The 20,967-nt window shown below is 38.6% G+C and overlaps 1 protein-coding gene across 4 annotated transcripts in view; it reads left to right on the plus strand.

Moving 5' to 3' along the window:
* Positions 1–11,090, plus strand: part of AKAP6 (A-kinase anchoring protein 6) — a 351,442-nt gene extending 340,352 nt beyond the window's left edge. For all 4 annotated transcript variants that reach the window (XM_090033572.1, XM_090033569.1, XM_090033570.1 and 1 more), the window contains exons 13-14: positions 1,078–4,486; positions 10,147–11,090. In XM_090033572.1, the coding sequence (XP_089889698.1) occupies positions 1,078–4,446 (3,369 nt within the window). In that variant the 3' untranslated portion in view covers positions 4,447–4,486; positions 10,147–11,090. The remainder of the gene's footprint in view (positions 1–1,077; positions 4,487–10,146) is intronic.
* Positions 11,091–20,967: the final 9,877 nt, after the last annotated feature.

A 20,967-nucleotide genomic window follows, 5' to 3' on the forward strand; every position in this document is an offset into this window, starting at 1 on the left:
CCTTCCAACCTTAGTTTTCTATGATTCTAAGTGAAAGCACATAAAATGCAGGAAGGAAAGTTAATAACTATCAGACAAGCAGGAATTTGCCAGGAGATGAAATTTACCTGTGTTCAGCGGACCACCCGAACACCCCACTCCTTTACATCCTGCTCTGAAGACTTTTTTGCTCTGGTATAGATCTGTTTCTGGTTAATTTGTACAAGAACAGAATCTGGAATTGACTTTAAGTGTTGTATACACATAATAGCAAATATCACTGAAATGTGACAGAAGCATTTTTTTTAAAAAAGAAAAGAAAAGTCTAGCTCAATTATTTATTAGCACTTTCCCAGAGTACAGTGTCAGCACAGACAATATTTGAAATTAATGTAGTATTTGATTAGACTGATTGATTGTCCTTACAGTTGAGGATTTAAACATTCATTAGTCATACTAACCAGTCATTAGTACTGCCTTTATCAGCTAGTGAAGAATAAACAGAAATTCTAATATAAATTCACTACAATGAACATATTCCATAACTAAGTCAGTGTTATGATTACTACTGTACAAGATGAACTCTTAAAACAGTGAGAGCATAACAGTTTCTGTTAAATATGGTTTAAACCCCTGAATGAATGTTTACATTATATCTGTACATTTATTTTTTTTTATCTGGTTAGCCTACCCAAGTGCTAATAGTTATTGTTTTGACCTACTGATAAATAGAGTGTGAGCTCTAAACTAAAGCTTCTTTGAGCCACTTGTATTAACCTGATTTACCAAGAATAATTACTGTTAGAATGAATCAAACTTCTGTTTCACAGGCTTTTAGCCAAACAGCAGAAGTGTTCTTGTATAAAATAAAAGAAATAGAAAATGAAGACTGTGGGTGTACTTTAATTGATGTCACTCTTATTTGTGTGTTTTAACTTTACATAGTAAGTAACAAATTGAAGAATAGAATAGTAAGTACTCCAAAGAAATAAGTGCTTTTGTTCTATATTAATTTACTTGTATGTATTGCATTTCTTTCTGTAAAAGGTTTATTTCAGAGTATCATTCTAATTATTTTTAATCTTTGCATTTTTACAGGAGTCTCTGAATGTTATTGATCCAGGTTTAATGGATTTAAATGGTCCAAATGAAGATGCACTAGAATGGGATGAAACTGATATAAGTAATAAGCTGATTAGTATTAATGAAGAGTTAAATGAATCTGATCAAGAACAAAAGCAGGAAGATCCACAACAGAAATCTGGTTTAGACAAATGTGATGATGGCAGTCATATCCTAAATCAAGATGAAAGTATCAGTGACAACACAAGTCCTCTGCACTGTCCCAGCATTACATCCCCCTCTAATCCTCATATCTACCAGGTCTATAGCCTCCATAACATAGAATTATCAAGGGAAAAAAATATGCCCATCTTGAAAAAGATACCCAATCTAACACAGTCTGATATTTTAAACAAATGTATTAGTAAAGACTGTCCATTTTCATCTACCAAATCACTGCCAGACCTAACAGGTAGAACCACAGTGACAAAATCTTGTGATTATATGTATCATAGTGGGAACATAAGCAGACATGCTGAGAGTGAGCATGGAGAAGTCAGTGAATGCCATACAGAAGTTACAAACAATTCTGAAATTGTTTTATTAAGTGACACAGAAAGAACACAGAGTAACCCTGAAATTGGGTTCCCAGAAACCCAAATAAACAACATAGTTGATGTGATAAAACAAAAAATTAAACAAGATGAAGACCACATTATACTTTCAAATACTTGTCAGCCGACATCTTCTACATATTGTTTAAGTGAAAAAGATGGAGATCTGAACAGTATTACCCAACATAGTCCTGGTTGTGTGGAAGATGAATTACAAGGAAAACATGATGTGTTTACATTTTATGATTACTCATATCTTCAAGGCTCCAAACTCAAATTACCATTAATAATGAAACAATCACAAATTGAAAAAGCACATGAAGAGGGCACTTCGATTCATGACTTCTGTTTTGATAAAATACCCACTAAATCTGAACATCAGTCTGGAGAATTACAGCCAGAGGCACTTATGCATGAACTTGCTTGGGCAAGTATCTATAAAAAAACAGATCCCAGTTCCTGTAAATCTGTGGAGGGTGCTAGGAAGATACCTGAAACACAGAATGCAAAATTGCTTTCAGCTTTATCTCATAGTTCTTCTTTGGAGTCTCTTTCTGTAGTAGGTGATTTGTTCAGCTCAAGCATTTTTAAAACAGCTGATAGTCTTCCACGTAGTACCTCTTTGGAGAGCTGGTTGACTTCATACAAAAGCAATGAAGACCTTTTTAGTCATCATGGCTCAGGAGACATAAGTACAAGCAGTGATTCTGTTGGAGAGCTCAGCAAAAGAACACTAGACCTTTTGAATCGTTTAGAAAATATCCAGAGTCCTTTAGATCAAAAGATAAAGCGCAGCATCTCTGATATCACACTCCAAAATAGCGCTCAAAAAATGTCCTTAGCTGGACAGCTGTCTCTAGATATTGCATCTTCAATCAATGAAGATTCAGCTGGTTCTCTCACAGAACTTAGCAGCAGTGAGGATCTTTCTCTTTGCTCTGAAGACATTGTACTGCATAGAAATAAAGTACCAGATTCAAATGCATCATTTAGAAAACATCTTAATCGGTCAGTCGCTGATGAGAGTGATGTCAATGTCAGCATGATTGTTAATGTCTCCTGCACTTCTGCTTGCACTGATGATGAAGATGACAGTGATTTGCTTTCAAGTTCTACCCTCACCTTGACTGAGGAAGAGCTAGGCATCAAAGATGAAGATGATGACTCTAGTATTGCAACTGATGAGGATATTTATGAAGAATGCAATTTAATTTCAGGACTTGATTACATAAAGAACGAATTGCAGACTTGGATTAGACCAAAATTTTCTTTGTCAAGGGAAAAGAGAAAAGGTGACCTCAGTGATGAAATTCAGCGCAGTAAAAATGTAAGCAGTAATGAGACATCGAAAGGAACAGATACATTTAGCATTGAAATGTTTCTGAATGGTTCAGTACATAAACTATCAGAAAATAATGGAAACAGTAAGAATGCATCAGATGGTCATGGGCTCAGGACAAAAAGCCAGACTATAAAGAATAGCTCGCAGATTGCTAAAGAGCAGTTTGTAGATGACATGGAGAATGGTAATGTTGAAAACACTCAAGGAAGTCAAAAGGAAGAAATTGTTAGAACGTCATCAGCTCCCCAAAATCTTGATTCACTGGATGGTAAGCGAGCTGAAAGTGAATGTTGCTTCTCTGAAGTGCTTACAGATAGTTCAGATGATTCACATATGGATGGCAAGGAGTGTCTTCAGCCCCCAAACATATCCAGGAATCTTTCAAAAGAATGTCAAAATCATCTTCAGTCTGATGATCATTGTATTGCTTATACTTTCACTAAAAAGCCTTGTAAGGAGCCTGCCTCAGAAATGAAAAATATAGCTATAGAAGATGCTACTTTACTAAAATCTTTAACTAGAGGTCAACAAACCAGAACAAGCATTCCCAAAAAATATACTGATTGCTGTGCAGCTTTTAGAGCAAATGAAGCAGAAGAGAGCACTTCTGCCAGTGGTAGCGATTCATGTTGTAACTGTGAATCTGCTGCTTTTGATAAAAGAAATGTGGAAGACTGCTCAGTGCACAACTTCGTGATGGAAATAATTGACATGGCATCAACAGCCTTGAAGAGCAAGTCACAGCCTGAATGTGATGCATCCATTCCCACTTCACTAGCACAGATCAAGGAAAAAGTACTTGAGCATTCTCACAGGCCTATACTACTAAGAAAGGGGGACTTTTATTCTTATCTTTCACTTTCTTCCCATGATAGTGACTGTGGGGAGGTAACCAAATATGTAGAGGAAAAGAGCAGTACGCCAGTGCCACTGGACTTTACAGATGACAGAGAAAACATTGAATGTTTTTTTGAAGCTTGTCCTGAGGTAGAACAAGTTGAGCAGCAGCCATATATCACTAACACTACCCCTGATGGTTTACTAGCATCAGACAAAGACTTGCAGTTATTAGATGAAATAAAAAGGTCAGCTGAATGTAGTGGCTTTTCTTTAAATGATGACATTAACATCAGTGTGCCCGATCCTGACAACCAAAATGTACCAACCAATTTGAAAAACTTTGCTGATGATTCACTGACTTTGGACAGCCATGATAAAGGCTTGGATATGAATTATCTAAAGCTTGGCACTAAGAAAAGTAGTACAGACAAGTTTTTTGGAACTGAAGCAAATATTGCTGCTTCTGAAAAGGCTTCAGCTATAGACTTTCAATTAAAGCCAGACCACTTAAAAGATAAAGATGCATTGCACCAGAACACTAAAACTCTCACGTGTGAAGAAAACCTCCTGAATCTTCACAAAGAAAGGCACATAAATATGCACAGATAGAATGTAACCCTCCCTGGCACATACATTATCTCAGAGACAGGTATGTATTGACTGTATGCATGCCACATATTAGTTATTTTTACATGTTTGTATAAAGAAAGGGGATGAATTACCACCTAGGGCTTTTGTTTTATTATAGTGCTATATATAAGATGGACTTGATGTAGTTACAGTGCAACACCAGTTTACTCATCTCAGTCAGCCAGTACCATTGACCAACTGCATGTTGCCTGGAGGTGTTGCATTGTTGGGAGCTCCATTCTTTAGGAAAGCCTAAACTGCATAGATACAAGCTTCTGTCATATACAGCTTGGAAACCCCATTCCCTAGTGCGCCACTCCTTTATAGTCACCTATCTCCTGTTAATCAGAGATACTCATTGAAGTCAGATTTCTTTTTCTTACCTCACAAATGTTTGGGGTGTCCTATGAGACAGTTATCATATCAGAGCTTTAACGTTTGTGCAGATAAACCAAACCCCTGGATAGTGACTAACCAGATTAGGGGAAAGGCATTAACAAATCTGTTGATGTCAATATATCAGGAGTTAAAACAACAAAGTAGTTCCAAAGAAAATTCATGCTAGTGATGGAGGACATCTTTACACATGCTCCAGACAGGGGTGGGGTGGGGTGGGAGGGAGGCTCTCTAATTAGGGTGGCTCTTGGGAGCTGCTCTAATTAAAATGCCTGCTGCATCTCATGTATTCAGCATCCCACATCCCAATGGTGGTGAGGGTGCTTTAACTAAAGCTCATGCATCAAGCTTTAGTTAAAGCCCCCCTGCCACCATTTTGAAGCATGAGGATACTGAATACATGTGACGCCCAGGCTGGTGGACCGTTCTGATTTGAACAATCAAGTCTGCTCTGACATGCTCTAATTACAATGCATCATAACAGGCACCAGCCATGTGTATACGTGCCCTTAAAATTACCAGACTAAGAAAAATTTCACACACCAGGTTATTTATAACAAGTAAAAAAGTATACGGTTCCTTAGGAAAACTCAAATAGTAAAGACGGTGAAGAGTGGGGTTACAAGAACAATATTACTTGCCTCTATCTATGTTGTAATATACATTTTGGAATATAAAGAGTAAAGGTGAACCTAAGATGAATAATTCAACTCCAAACTCTGCTGAGGACTAAAGGAGTTCATTTCTTGGTTTCTGGTTCACATAAATCCCTAATAAAAAGTCTTATTGAGTTTTAAATTTAGTCTGAAATCCAGGAATAGAAAGCATTATATAGAACAGATCCTGGTATGTACCACAGCTGTTTTGTCAGTCATGATTCATTCAACGTAGCTGTAAAACTACCAGTTTGCTATGTGAGGAGGAGCTCCTCAAGTGTAGGGAGATCCTCCAGCAACATAGTAGCTCCTACACCATTTTCATCCTTGGTACTGATGAGGCAGGAAGAAAGTAAGCATTGTTGGGGCTTCCTTAAATCTCACTGATCCCTAGTTACCATATTGTCCTCTTGAAGCCACGGGTACACAATGACTAAGGTCTAGGGGACTGCAAATTCCATCTTTTCACCCCATTTCTGTGTTGTGCTGTAGTTCTGGAGCAAGGAATCTGAGTTTTTATATATAAAACAAGATTTTTTGTTCTACATTTAACTTTTCCATGCTCTAATCTTTAAATTATGTCACTATAATTTTCTTATCGCCTATACCCTTATGATTTTATGCACACACATACATACTATATGCCTAATAAAAACGTCTTGATATGGATCTTTATTCTGACATTTTCCTTTGCATGCACATATGCATTTTAGTAGCGCTGTATTATATTTGAATTGTAATATTAGAGAAAAGGATATTCGTTGAACAGCTGCCAGTTGCCAATTAATTTAATATTTAAATTAAATCTCTATGTACACCTACTAGTTATGGACACTGTTCATATCAAAACAATTGGAGAAGCAACTGACATCAACTGGGAAATTACAAAAATGATAGAAAATTGTTTACAATGAAGAATTATATGTATATTATATTTAAAAGGTTAGCTATATAGGGAAGTATCTACATGAAAATTGAAATGAGAACAAAAGTTTGAAGTTTATAAGTGATAAACATACAGTAAACATAAATTTATACAGTAAACATAAATACAAAGCATCCTTGACTGAGTTGTTCATTTTGTCCATTTCTGTCTTTTTTTTCAATTGTATCAACATGAAAGACCATATGGACCACACCGAGTGGCTTAATCTTGCCCCTTTTTTCACTGACAGTTCTAATATAGACCTTTGCACTTCTATAGTACTTTTCATCTGAGGAGCTCAAACCATTGCCTAAACTTGACATCCACTTTAAGGACGTCACAGACACTAGTATGGTAGCCAGCTGTGGTTTCATAAAACTTGGCTATGGTTACATACAGTTAATCAAGCCTGAGGAAAAGGCTTGAGTATAAGGAATAGAGGTATTTCTATACCCACATAATACAGTGAAAGGAAATGCAGAGAATATACATATCTCTTTCAGGTTGTCATGTTGTATTTTTATTTTTTGCTGAAGGAAAGAGGTTTATTTAAAATAGTAAAAATAATTGTTTATTACATTCCACTCTATATTTACTAAGATATTTATTTCTTGTTTGTTAATTGTGATATAGTACTACTTCCTTGACATTTATAAATATATTTTATTATTTCCTCTTGCAAGGCCCTAAGATGTATTCTATATCTTAAGTAAGGGAAAAAATGAATACCTCTACTGCCAGATATGGTATTGCTGAAGTCTGAACTCCCTTCCCCCCCTCCAGAGCTTGGTGCTATAACTTCATCTCTCATGCTATGGGGAATGAATTACAGAAGCAATCTATCCTAATTTGTTAACTTATTCAAATAACAGTTATTATACTTAACTATGCTAAAGATTATCTTTTTGGTGGCAGATTGTTTATTTTTTGATGAGCCTAATTACTGATTTTCCAAAGGTAATTTACATTTATTACTAATACATCTTTTAAAATGTGACAGATAAATGTTGTTCCCATAAGTGTATTATGAAAAAAGTTACTATTTAAAAACACATTATTTAATTTGAAAGATAAATGGCAAACACCATTATTTTTTCCTGTAGCACCTGTGCTGTAAGCTCATTAAAATGTGTAATTCCATGTGTAGCTGCAATACTTAGAAAAAAATATCATATCGTATATGTACATCCTAAAAACATATTCAGTATGCAAAGGTGACGAAAGGCATACTTGCTAATGTAGCTTGACTAATTTTATACTATTTTAGTCAGTATTTGCATTTGCAGTATATAGGAGTATAAAAAGCAATAGTGGAGAAAATATATTTTCTGCCAAATGTATCCAAGTTGCAATCTCGTTCTTTATCAGTGCGCTGTAAAACTGACCATTAAGGGAAAGAAACAGCAATTCCATAAGCAGCTTCAAAAATACCTCTATCAGAACTGATTATTCTACTATATGAGCCAATATATAGTTCTTCAGCAGAACCGTTTATAAAGCTATGCTGATTTTGTTTCTCAAGGAGGTGACAGCTTGAAAGAACAACCTCTCTGCATATGAGATCATGCAGTCTTTTGCTGTCACTCTGACCCATGACTCACCAGTGGGATCAGGATTCATAGTCATATATTCAGTGTGCAGGGATCAATACATTAAGGGGGCCTTACGTGATGTTCAGAGTGTATTTTTCTGGGAAATGCATTAGACTGTTATCTGCTATAGCCACAAATAAGTCATAAAAGTTATTTCCTTCCTTTTAGTAGAGAATATGTAGTTTAAACTTAAGTTAAATTGAGAAAAATATATTATTTGGGTTTAAGGAAAATAAAGTGGTTTTACCCAACAGTCCTTAACCATAGTCAAAACATCCTGCAATTTACTGTAATCAGGAGGAACCCAGGGGGAAAAGAGGGCTGATGCACAGGACTGCTAGTCAGATTATCTAATTGCTATTCCCAGATCTGCCACAGATTGCTGTATGACTTTAAGCAGATCACTTAATGCCTCTCTGCCTCAGTTTCTTTAGCTGTGAAAAATAAGAAGAACAACAGAGGGGAGTTGTGACGTTTACATCCTCCAGTGAATAGTGCTCTGAGATCCACAGATGAAGTGTACCAATACATCAGCAGTTGTCAACCTTTTTTAGACTTGAGGCACCCCTCCTTAGACTTGAGGCACCCCTTGGAAATGGCCAGCTCTTAGTTTTCACTTGATTTTTGATGACAGGAAAAGCAGTAAAGCAATTCTGTTGCAAAGAGTTCAAAAATACCACACCAGATCAGAATGTTTTAATGCTATCAATTCTTATTTGAAATTTCTGAGTTTATCTTGTAAATAATGTTTGCACATTTAATAGTGCTAACATTGTTAAGCACCTTTAAAAAGATCTCAAGGCACCTCAGGGTGCTACAACCCTGTGGTTGAAAATCACTGTGGTAAATGCAAAGGTGGTCTTTACATAGAAAAATAGCATATGAGGCTTACACTGCACAGAACCTAATATATCATTTAAATATAGAAAAATGGGCTGCATGAGTGGCCTAAATCATTCTTACCAAATGTCTTTGCAGATTTAAAAAGGCATCTGAAACAACAGTGTTTTCCTTACCTTGTTTACAACCTAGTCATGGCATTCTAGTTCTGTGTAGCAGCAAATTTAATCAGCTAACTTTAAAAAAAAGTTTGTAGATGGTAAATAGCTATTTTATATCATCATCTGTGGATAGTAGGCAGGTACAGCCTACCAGGGAGACTTTTCTCACTATAGATCTAATTAAAACCCACACTGAAGTTTCCAAGAGCAAATGTAATATGGTCTTCCTTGTTATGCACATTTTTTCACTGATTTCTAAACTTACTGTTATGTTTTCACCATTTTCATGTAAGTGCACATTTTCCATAAATATAGAAGGGTCAGTTCCAGCAAATAAGATCAAAGGAGAAGGTAACTGGATAGATCCAGATATGTCTGCTTAATTTGGAAGGCATATAATGCATGTCTGGAGTGCCTCCTAGGAAATGCCTAAGAGATGTACTTTGCACTAATCTTTTAGCTGTATTCTGACAGTTATTTCTTCATAATCCTCATCATAAGCCTCTGCTCTTTGATGAATAGTTTAACCCTAAACTCCAAGCTGGATAAATTCTATAGTATGAAAATTTAACTCATTACTGGCACTAGAATTGTCTGCACAGTTAGTTATAATTTTAAAATACAGTGAAGACATTCATGTTTATGTTCAAGGACCACTTCTGTGACAACCCTCTTCCTTTTTTATAATGAAATCTCACTTGAGATGCATACGTAAGTGATGGCTGGCTAAATGCTGCACTTTGTTGTTCGGCTTTAGCAAATTCATATTTATTATTGATCTTCCTTTGAATGTGCTGAAGGTAAGTTCGTAGGTAAGTATATGGACAGGATCTAGGGAAAAGGTCAGATTTGATGATTTCCCTTGTTTCTTTTGAAATGAAGTCTTCAAAAAATCAATGCATTTTCTACATCGATACAAAGACATTTTTTAGACTAACTTGTACCTCAGGCAGTTAAAAATCATTGTTCACTTACTATATGCCTGTGAATTAAAGGCTTTGGCATGTGATTGTATAATAGCTATCTACAGTTGTTCTGGAAGAGTTTGTGTTTTGTAAATAAAACTGTATTTTACATAACATGCTATTACTTTTTTTCTTTCCTTTTAGAACGTTGGCTGCAATTCAGGTGCAGGTTCATCCTGTAAACCCTGGGATGACCTCCAATTCCATTGTATCACTGCCTTTCATTATACTGACTCCCAAGATAAATTTTCTTTCCAAATGTGATTTGTCCATGTTGGCTTTGTGATCAGGCTGCATATGCTAGTCCTATTTCAGTGAACATTTTGTATTGTAGCAAAGCCATTTGCTTTCTTATGGATTCCTCTCCCAAGCTACCTCTAATGACCTGCCCTTCTGAAACTGGATGCTTCTTTACTATTTGTCACCTATTATGTTCTCTAAAGTTTTGCAATTCCACAGAATTCATACTCAGTCTGATTCTTTTCAGAACTGTACTTGTCAGTATTCCCCTATTTCATGTATCAAATTTAATATTTATATGTATAATGCATATGTTTATTGAAACTATTTTAAGTTTAAAATGACAATTTTGTTTGATTGCAGCAAAAGGAAGTCATTAGTCCTCCTGATTCAATACATCTAAAAGTTAAGCAATTATAATAATGCCACTTTATTTCATTTTAAATTTAATCTATGCAACACTTCAAGAAACAACTACATAGTGTTGTATATTAGGAACTTTTGACATTCTACTGAATTAAGTACAACATTTTGTGTTTTTATGCTTCTTGAGGTGGTAATGAGAAAAAAAGTTTTTAAAAAATGTGTGCCTTGCTGTATTTCTTATACCATTTATTAAAAAGCTGCTTTCACAGTAAAATTATGTTGGTTTGAAAGGAGGAAATAGCAAGGTTAAGATGTGTGAATAATTTCTGTATATATGTATAACCAAGTGCAAACATTGATGTATAATGACAGTATAAAATGCTTTCATGTTTGTGATGTCCAGTGATGTGGAAAATATAAGCCTTAAAACCATTAGATTGCATGGTAATTAGAATTGGCATAATAAACACAGTTTATTGGGGAAAAAAGCAGAATTGGCAATCTGTTTTACCTGCGTTCTGAGAAAAAAAAACACTGCATCAACATACAGAGAAGTTATTTCTTGTGATATGTCATAGAGTCTGGAGTTTCCATACTGGGGGAGGGTTGGATCACCTGGCTGAAAGCAAAGGTCATGTAGACAAAGGAGCTAGAAGGTGTCTCAGGTCACACATGGAGATACAAACATTCAGCAGGATGAAACTGGTATATTGCAACAACTGTTCTCAAAGGACAAGTAAACGTTTATCTTGGAGCTTTATTCCTTATCATTAACAGTTTGATGCTGGATTTTAGGACACTTCCTATCTCTTAAAATTCCATTCATTTACATAGTTCCATTGAATAAGCTTTATATATATTTATATAGACACTTTAACAGTTAGGCTGTTTCAGTGGTTTAGACTGTATACATTTTAAATGGTTTTATCCAGTGCTAAAGATATATTGGATGTCAAAAACAAAGCTGAGAGCCCTGTCCAGGACCTCTGCAAACATGGCTCTCACCTCCTGAAAATCTCAATTGTAAAGGGAGGACACTAAGTTTCATGGATTTCATAGATTTCATACACATTAGTGCTGGAAGGGACCTGGGAAGATCATCGGGTCCAGCCCCCCGCCCAAAGGGCAGGAAGTCAGCTGGGGCTATAGGATCCCAGCAAGATAAGCATCCAATTTACTCTTGAAGGTGATCAATGTGGGTGCTTGAACCACCTCCAATGGCAGACTGTTCCAGACCTTGGGGGCTCAGACAGTAAAGAAATTCTTCCTTATGTCCAGCCTGAAACGGTCTTGCAGGAGTTTGTGACCGTTCGACCTCGTCATCCCTTGGGATGACAGTCATCGTCATCCCTAGATACTGGCAGTCACCCCTGATAAACTTACAGGTGGCCATCAGAACACCCCTGAGCCTGCGCTTTTCCGGGCTAAAGAGCCCCATGGCTCTCAGCCTGTCATCGTAAGGTCTGCTTTTCTGACCTCTGGTCATGCGCGTGGCTCTTTTCTGGATTCTCTCAAGCTTCTCCACATCCTTTTTGAACTGTGGAGCCCAAAACTGGATGCAGCGCTCCAGCTGCGGCCTCACTGAGGCCGAGTACAAGGGGAGAATGACGTCCCGGGATTTGCTTGAGAAGCAAATAGGCCAGAAAGTCTTACTGTTTTATATTTTATTTTTTACAAAAAAAGAATGTTTTCAGTTGAGAACGATGAATAAGGAAATTAAGTAACATTCTTCAAGGTTTAAAAAATATTAATGCCAAAATTTGGGGTGAGGTGAGCACGCTAGTAGGGAGGGAAAGACTGCAACAAGACTGGATAGGTTACAGGAGTGGGCTGACATAAACAGGATGCGTTTCAATACTGACAAGTGCAGGGTGCTGCACTTGGGCAGTAGAAACCAGCAGCACGCTTATAGAGTGGGAAATTCCCTTCTTGAGAGCACGGAGGCGGAAAGGGATCTTGGAGTCATTATTGACTCCAAGATGAACATGGGCTAACAATGCGAGGTCACGGTTGGCAGGGCTAACTGGACCTTGTCGTGCATCCACAGGTGCATCTCGAGTAGAGCCAGGGAGGTGGTCCTCCCCCTCTATGCGACGCTGGTCAGGCCACAGCTGGAGTACTGCGTCCAGTTCTGTGCACCCTATTTCAGGAGGGATTTGGACAACATTGAAAGGGTCCAGAGGAGGGCTACCCACATGATCCGGGGACAACAGGGCAGACCCTACAATGAAAGACTGCGGGACCTAAACCTGTTCAGCCTTCACAAGAGAAGGCTGAGGGGGGACCTGGTGACTGTCTATAAACTCACTAGGGGGCACCAGAAGGGTTTAGGGGAGACACTGTTTCCCCTAGCACCACCTGGCATGACAAGGAACAATGGACACAAGTTGTTGGAAAGTAGGTTTAGATTAGACATCCGTAAGAACTACTTCACAGTCAGGGCGGCTAGGATCTGGAACCAACTTCCAAGGGAAGTGGTGCTGGCTCCTACCCTGGGGATCTTTAAGAAGAGGCTTGATGACTACCTGGCTGGACTCATTTGAGTCCAGTCTTTTCTCCCGCCCAGGTTGGGGGTCGGACTTGAAGATCTACAAGGTCCCTTCCGACCCTACTTCTGTGATTCTATGATTCTATGAAATATAGTGGATGCTACCACTAAGTCTTAAAACTACTAACTGGTATGTTCACGTAATAGGGCAGAAACTGATAAAAAAAACTTTTTATTTTCAAGCTACCAAGGACTTATTATTAACAGCAGTAAGTAAATATTTGGGTCCTGAATTTTCATTTGCGCTGGCCACATCTATATAAGTCAATGACTGTGCAGTTATTACTGAGTAGTCATTTAATACTTATATAAACAAGTACTAAATGACTGCACGGTAACCTGAGTTACTGCACAGTAGCACTGACAAACACCTTTTTTGTGACACTACTGCACAGTAGCCTAATACTAATACTGCACGGTTGCGGTGCATCGTGGTTGTTGCCATGCGATGCTACTGCACAGTAGTATCAGGCTACTGTGCAGTCAGCATCTTGTATAGATACAGCCACTAAGACTCTTTTTCATGAATAGTACTGTATAAAAAAGTCTACATGTAAAGGAGAATGAAACCCTTATACATTAACAATAAACCCTTGAAGAATGCCTTCTTGGATCTGTGAAGTTTTCTACACTGGTATATTCTCGTTCTGTTCAGCACCAATTGCTCTGATAGACTCAAGGTCTGAATCACTTCTTTTACAAATCCTTTGAGCATTTCAAATTAATTATTTTGCTAAAAATTCTCAAATTCCTATAGAAATCATTTACTGTTTTTAGTAAAATGTTTACATAAAAAATTATATTAATTTGGTATATAACGGTTAATTTTATGTGGGAACTGAGTTTTGAACAGAGTTTTGTTCATCTCAGCATCATCTTGGGGTTTTTTTAATCATCTTACTCTGACTGCACTCAGATTTTACCTGAAGGTCCAAGCAGAACTAGTAAGTCAGTAGCTTTGAGATCTGCTGGCTCAATCAAAAATGGCAGAATTCCATCAATTACCATGCTTCTTTTCTACTCTTCTAGGTCATGGCTACATACTCAATATTTGTTTCTAAAGGGAAAATAGTATTGCCAAATAAATTACACCAGCATTCAGATAGTATTTGGACTATTTTGTAGACACAGTGCAAACTTGCAGACTTGATTCTTGACTTAACTATGGTATATAGGGAAGAAGTGTAGCAGTCCATGATTCACCTCCCCACATGCTTCATGTTCTAGCCCCCTAGAAACAGAATATAAGTAAAACCCAGATCCTTCGGAGAGTTGGATTCCCTGCATTGCTTACAGAATCAAAACAAACAGTTGCCCCAGATTGTAGAGGTGTTCAACCTGGTTGCTGTAGCTTTTATTTCAAAAGGCATGGTCAGCTTCATGTACCTACTGATGAGCTCCAGCTGAGTAGAGAAGTGGTACCTTTGGAAATAAAAAGCTGAAGCAAATAGCTAACTTCCTTATTCTCAGTTCAGCAACCTGCTACAAATTAAGTGGGCTACAAAGCATCCCAGATATGAGGGATCTAGGTTGTAATGTATCCTGCCTTTTAGCATCTGGAGTGAATGTCATCTACTCTAATAAGAGCATTTATGGTACAGTGGTACTGTGATTTATGGAGTGCCTCACAATCACAGTAGGTTTGCATGCATAATATTGTGCATCATGTCCCCAAGTCCCTGGAATACAAAACTTTCTCACAGGTTCATCAAAGAGTCTAAGAAGAATAGTATCTCTGCATCTTTTTATAAGAAGAAGAACCAAGGAGACAAATTCCATTCCATTGCTAGCCATGGTTTTCCTGGTGTATGTGTATCTACAAAGACAGCCAGAATTTGTGGTATCTGGCCCTTCTCATGCTCTTTTAATTTCAAACATTAAAGTAATACTGAAGTCACAGCCCTTTATGGGATACAATTATTTACTTCAGTCCATTATATAGAACATATATAAAGTGTATACATCAAGAAATGAAAGGCCTGCATCTGGAAATACATGAACAATAAGTGGCACAAACAAATTTTCTAGAGTTTCAAAATAGTGTCTGTGCTACAAATAGTGTAGGTACTCTTAACTGTATTATTTCCCATCTATTTACCTTACCAATTTAGGAATAAATTTCCATTGCAGTGCCTGCAAGTTGTCTCTATACATATGAATACTGTTAAGAACTGTGTGTGTAACAATTGCACTTCCTAATTTACCTTTACTGTGGTTCTCCACTGAATTCCTAACTAACTGTCACAAATTTCACATATAGGGGCAAAAATTCACAACATGGGTCCAGTTGTTTGCAGGGCAGATCCAGTCTGTAGGGCTGATCCAGCATGTGGGCCCAATCCATCCAGGGCCCAATCTGGTGCATGGGGTCAAGGCTGAGGTCCAATCCAGCATGCAGGGCCTGCTTAGAACATGGCCTCAGCCTCCTGCAGATCAGGTCTCTGTTGCAGCCCTGGCCCCATGTGCTGAATTGTGCCCCATACAAGATTGCCTCAGCCCTGCCTCCCCTCGGCATGATTTCTGGCCTTCAGGGCTTGGACATTTGGTGGTAGAGAAGCAGTGGCAGTGTTTATCTCCACCACTTTCTGGCTGCCAAATTTTCAGACCCATAGGTGGGCCAGTGGGCCAGATGACATGGCTCTGGAAGCCAGATCTGGCCCATGGGCTGGAGGTTGAACGTTGCTGATCTAATCCAACCGCCTGCATAACACAGGATATAGAATTTACCCAAGTTTTCCTGTATTGAGACCAGTAACCAGTATTTGATGAAAACATCATTCACAGAAATGAATCCAGCTTGGATTTGAAGACATCAAGACCAGTGCTGTAGAAGTCTTTGTGTTTCCGTGCACTGAGAAGGAGCTCACTAACATTTAGCCTTACTTGGCCAGAGAGGATTAACGAGGGTGTCAAGCTCTTAGCTAAGTCCATCTCCCATACTGACAAGTTGCTACAAACTTATCCTAATAATAGCACCACTCTGAGAGGGATTTTGGCCAACTGATGACAACTCTGATCTATTGCCTTCAGCCATGCTTCTAACTCCTCAACCTCGATCTTTTATACCTTCTCTGTCTATACCAGTTGCTCAGATTTTTCATGTAACTATTAACAATTTGTTCAGTATGCACCTATTTACCTCTGATTAAAAGAAAAAAAACATTTTTAAAGATAAGACCATAAAGCAGTTTGAACTGTATTATATTGCACATTTGATTATTGTTAGTTTAACACTTTGAAAATGTAATTCCCTATAAAATGGCAAATATTATAACTTTATTCCAAGAAAAAATATATTAAAAATAAATTAATGTTCCAATTAAAATCAGTAAATTTAAAGATACAAATGTTACAGGGATATTGTAACTATTTCTAAACTAAGCATTAAAAGCCCAGAAAATACAGAATTATGGTCATACTTTAAACAAATCCAAAGATGTTAAGATGTGAAAATACATAGTTCGGTCTCAAAATGACCTTACTTCTCCCCTGTACTGCCCTAATGTCTGTATGATGAAAACTTTCTTTAGAATTGTTCTTAGATCAAACAGATTTTTTAAGAACACATTCAATTTTTTTTAGATTCTCCCTCGCCCTCCCTTCTAAGCATTACTATAGGATAGTTTTAAGAACATCTATGGCATCATAACCTTTATAACTATTAATTATGGAATTATGAGCAAAATACATGAAGTCACATAAAAAATTAGGATATTCACAAGATAATTTTCCAAAAGAGCATTATGCTGAGGCAATGGTTTTAATGAGATTCCAAGCTACAGCTGAAGAGTGCAAATCAGTCTGAGCTCATCATTTACAGTTTCAATGCCTTTTTCAAGGCTAGACTCTGTAAGGTGGTAATATTATGTGCACACATTCAAGACATCAGTTCCTCCAGCCAGAATAATGCCTCAATAATCTGCTCTGAGGTTGGGTGGTGATGTAATTTCTAAAACAAGGCTTATGTGCACAGACTTGTGCCAACATCCACTTAAGCAAAGTCTTTGTCCAAGACTTCCCCTCTGGAGGACAGGTATTATGTTACTTGCCCCTCAGGGAATAGGAGAATTTGGGGCTGGAGAACATCTATCCATTGCATTTTTGACATGCTCAGAAGCGAAGTTATATCAGGTAAATTTTCTCTTCCGGTTTTTAAATAATGTAAGTTATCAAACCACAAAAAGTCTTTCTCTCCCTCAACTCCCATCCAAGGGTTTAATCAAAAATGCTCTAAGCTTAGTAGAGTTCTGATGCTTCTGTTACCTGTTCATTATGTGTACTGACTGAAGCCCAGCAACCTCTGTGTGGTTTGGTTTACTTCTGAAAAAGTGGAGCCATTTTTTATGTATTAGTAGCAAACAGAATGGAAATAGGATGTGCTTTGGTTTACTTACCACAAAGTAGAGCCATTTTTTGGTTTATTAGTAGCAAATAGGATGCAAAAATGTATTTCCAGTTGCTAAAATTGTGGCAAGAATCAAAGCAAGCCCCGTAGCTCTATTTGGATGCTGAGCATCCCTGCTAGCCCTAAATTGATCTGTGCTGCTCTTGACAATACCTTGTGAAAGGAAATACTTTAATAGTCTTTCCATGAGCACAACTCTGTATCTTCATATGCTAATATTATTATAAAAAAATACAAATCTTCCTCTGTTGTAGGCCATAAGATGGAAGATAAATGTGCTGATGTTTTTCACTTCAATCTTTCAGTTCAGTGGCTCACTAAAACCCACCCATGAGGACAGGTCACCTTGTGCAAACTGCTCTGACCAGCAAGACAGTTCTGTGCTTTGGCCTTTCTCTTCCTTGCAAGGTTGAACAACTAAAGAAATGATGTAGCCCTACTTTTTTAACAACTCATAAGGCCTAGGTCAGTGTTACAGCACCATTTGGGGAAGTCAGGCAGATGCAGAAGGAAGAGTTAAGGGATCCCAGTGGACAGTACTGGATCCAGGAAGAGGGCAAGGCCCCTGCCAGAGCTTCACATAAGCAGTGAGCTCTGAGCTCACCAGCTGATCAGGGTGGGGCCTGGCCTGAACCCCTGCTTTCACACAGCTCCAAAACCCAGGGGATGCTGCTGTTCACCCTTCCCCTCCCTCTTCCCACTGAATTCAGCAGCATGGGAAAGGAAGGGATGAACAGTAGCCATACGAAAGAGGGGCTCTGGTCAAACCCTGTGTCCAGAACTCATGTGCAACAGCAAAATGGCAGTGTGACCATGTCACTGCACCAGCCTTGTCAGTGGAAAAGAGATGGGTGGCTGGCATATATTTAAGGACTGCATTTATGTCAACCAGACTAGGAAAGGATTTAGATTTGTGTGCCAGCCAAATATGGGACAGCAGTGTCATGCTGGCTGACAGGGCCATTCCTGCGGGGGGAGGAAATTGGGGTGACTCCTCTGGGCCCCATGCTTTGGGGGTCCCCGCAGAGCCAGGTGGAGTGGCCATGGCCCCTCCTGCAGGGCCTGCCTAGTGCTGATGACTCCGCACTGCCACTGCCACCTTCGCATTGAGCCACTCACCAGCCACTCACCACCTCCCCTTGCTCCCCCAGGCCCCAAACCCTGCTAGGGTCATCTCTGCTGGCTGATGACTGAGGAAAGGAGAAGGGACAAGTATAAGAGGAAACTTTGGGTGGGGGGAAAGGGACTGATTCTGATAAAATCAGAATCCCCCCATAGCTAGACTTGGTATTGTAAACTGTATAATAATGCTATTCATACATCTACATTTTTCTGACTATGTTGTTCCAGAGGCCAAATGGCTTAATCAACTGTATCATTGCCATTTAATTAACATTTTATTGCATTACATACCAGTTGGTTTCTTTTGAGGGAGGGCCTGAGTTCTTATGAAGGGGGAAAGAACAGAAGGGAAATGCAGGACAGGCACAGCATAATGCAGTGTGGAGCACTATATGTCCATGGATTATTGAATGACAACTGCAGTCAGAAATGTGTAAGTCCCAAGAACAGACAATTAAATAAGTAAGATGTTGAAGAAGGAAAAAGAGTGGAGCTACGCCTACAACATGTACCTGTAACTATTTGATATCATCTTATAACATGACAGTCATGATAGTATTTAAAATAATGAATGATTTAGTTAAGACAGATCTGTTGTTCCTCTTCTTCCAACCACATAATATTAAGTCACTCATTGAAATTGATTGGTAGGGAATTTAGAATTGATGGAAGGAGATACTATACTTCTTTACATGACATATAATTAATCTGTGAAATTTCATTTCTACAAGAAATTATTGAGTCAAATAGTTTAGTGGGATTGTAAAGAAATCTAAATATAGAACACCCAGCTGTGTTAAGATAGCAGGTTAGTTCAAAGCAATGGCAGTGGAAAGAAAACTCCATCCTTCATGAAGAAAGCTGCTGCCTGTTAATGGGCCAGAAGGAATTTCTCTGTCCTCTGTCCAAAACTGGTTCACACCATTTGGAGAATGCAAAGATAAAAGATGTTTGCTTTCTCTGAAGCCATCCCAAAAGGCAAGATTGCTAGACTGCCAGGGACACTAATAGGGAGTATAGGCTATATCACCTATCTTCCCTTATATTTTTCTCTAACACATTCTAGGAAACAAAGATGTGATCTGTCAGAAACAAATTATACCAATTACTTGACTTGCGATTGTGTAGCAGTATAAGCAAATATGATTTTGTGGGTAACTGTAACAGGCTTCCCATATGCCATGTATAACATCTATATGGTTACCAAGATAAAGCCAACTATATTTCAATAAAGAAAATACTCATATTCCAGGCAAGTTAGGTAACAATATTTCAGAAGAATAACCCTTCTTTAATCATACACTTTGATGGAGGAATGTTCATGTGCACATCAGCAGTGCTCAATTCTTTCCAGAAGGACTGACATCTTAAACTACACTAAACAATGAATCACCTTGTCAAATAAAGTGCAAAATGGAAAACCTGTTACCAAACTCATCTGATATAATGACATTTACAACAACATGTTTGTGGTGATAAACCAACAATAATAATTATACTTCTTTTAGACTTGCTTTGTACTTTGAAAGTTTAATGCAATCATATGCTCTTTCTTCAGGAAAAAAAATTACCAGAGCATTTATTTTCTACAACACCAAACTGTTTCAGTACTTAGATCCCAGTTAACACTAAACTGAATGCTCTCAATTTTAAGAATTTGTTTACAATAAGCCAGAACTGGAATTGATAGCAATGTTTAAACATTTTCACACAAGGGTTAGGGTTCTTCCTTTAGAGCAGAGGTTAGCAACATTTTTCAGCAGAGTTCCAAAACCCCCAGCAACCCGGACTTTGAAGATATTGGTGCGCCAGGGGTGGATGGCAAGGGAGTTACAAGAGGCCTGATCTTTGTCATGGTAGCACAGCCCCAGCCCCTTCCCTGCCATCCACCCGGAGACATGTGTGCAGCCACTGCCAGCAATGAGCGGGGCTGGGCCTCTGACCCCAGAGCAGGCCCTTGCCATCTGCTGGGGTGCTCGGGCTACATGCAGCAGGCAGCCATGAGCCTGCAAACAGCTGCACTGGGGCCTGGAGCCCTAAGCCCATTATTGGTGGCAGCTGCAAGCATACCCTGGAAACATGTCAGGGAAGGGGCTGGGGCACAGGATATGGAGAGAGAGGCTGGCCCCCTCCCCACTGCAGACCAGGATCTGGATACACACAAGGGCCATGGCTGAGATCTGTTCTACTCCATAGCAGCGGCCCAGCTCCTGGCTCAGTGCAGCGGCAGCAAGAGCAGGGGTTGGGGCTGGCAGCACAGATTGGCCCAGCTCACTGGTACTTG

Source organism: Crocodylus siamensis, chromosome 2 (assembly GCF_052110815.1).
Source record: "Crocodylus siamensis isolate JL-2025a chromosome 2, ASM5211081v1, whole genome shotgun sequence".
NCBI lineage: Eukaryota > Metazoa > Chordata > Crocodylia > Crocodylidae > Crocodylus > Crocodylus siamensis.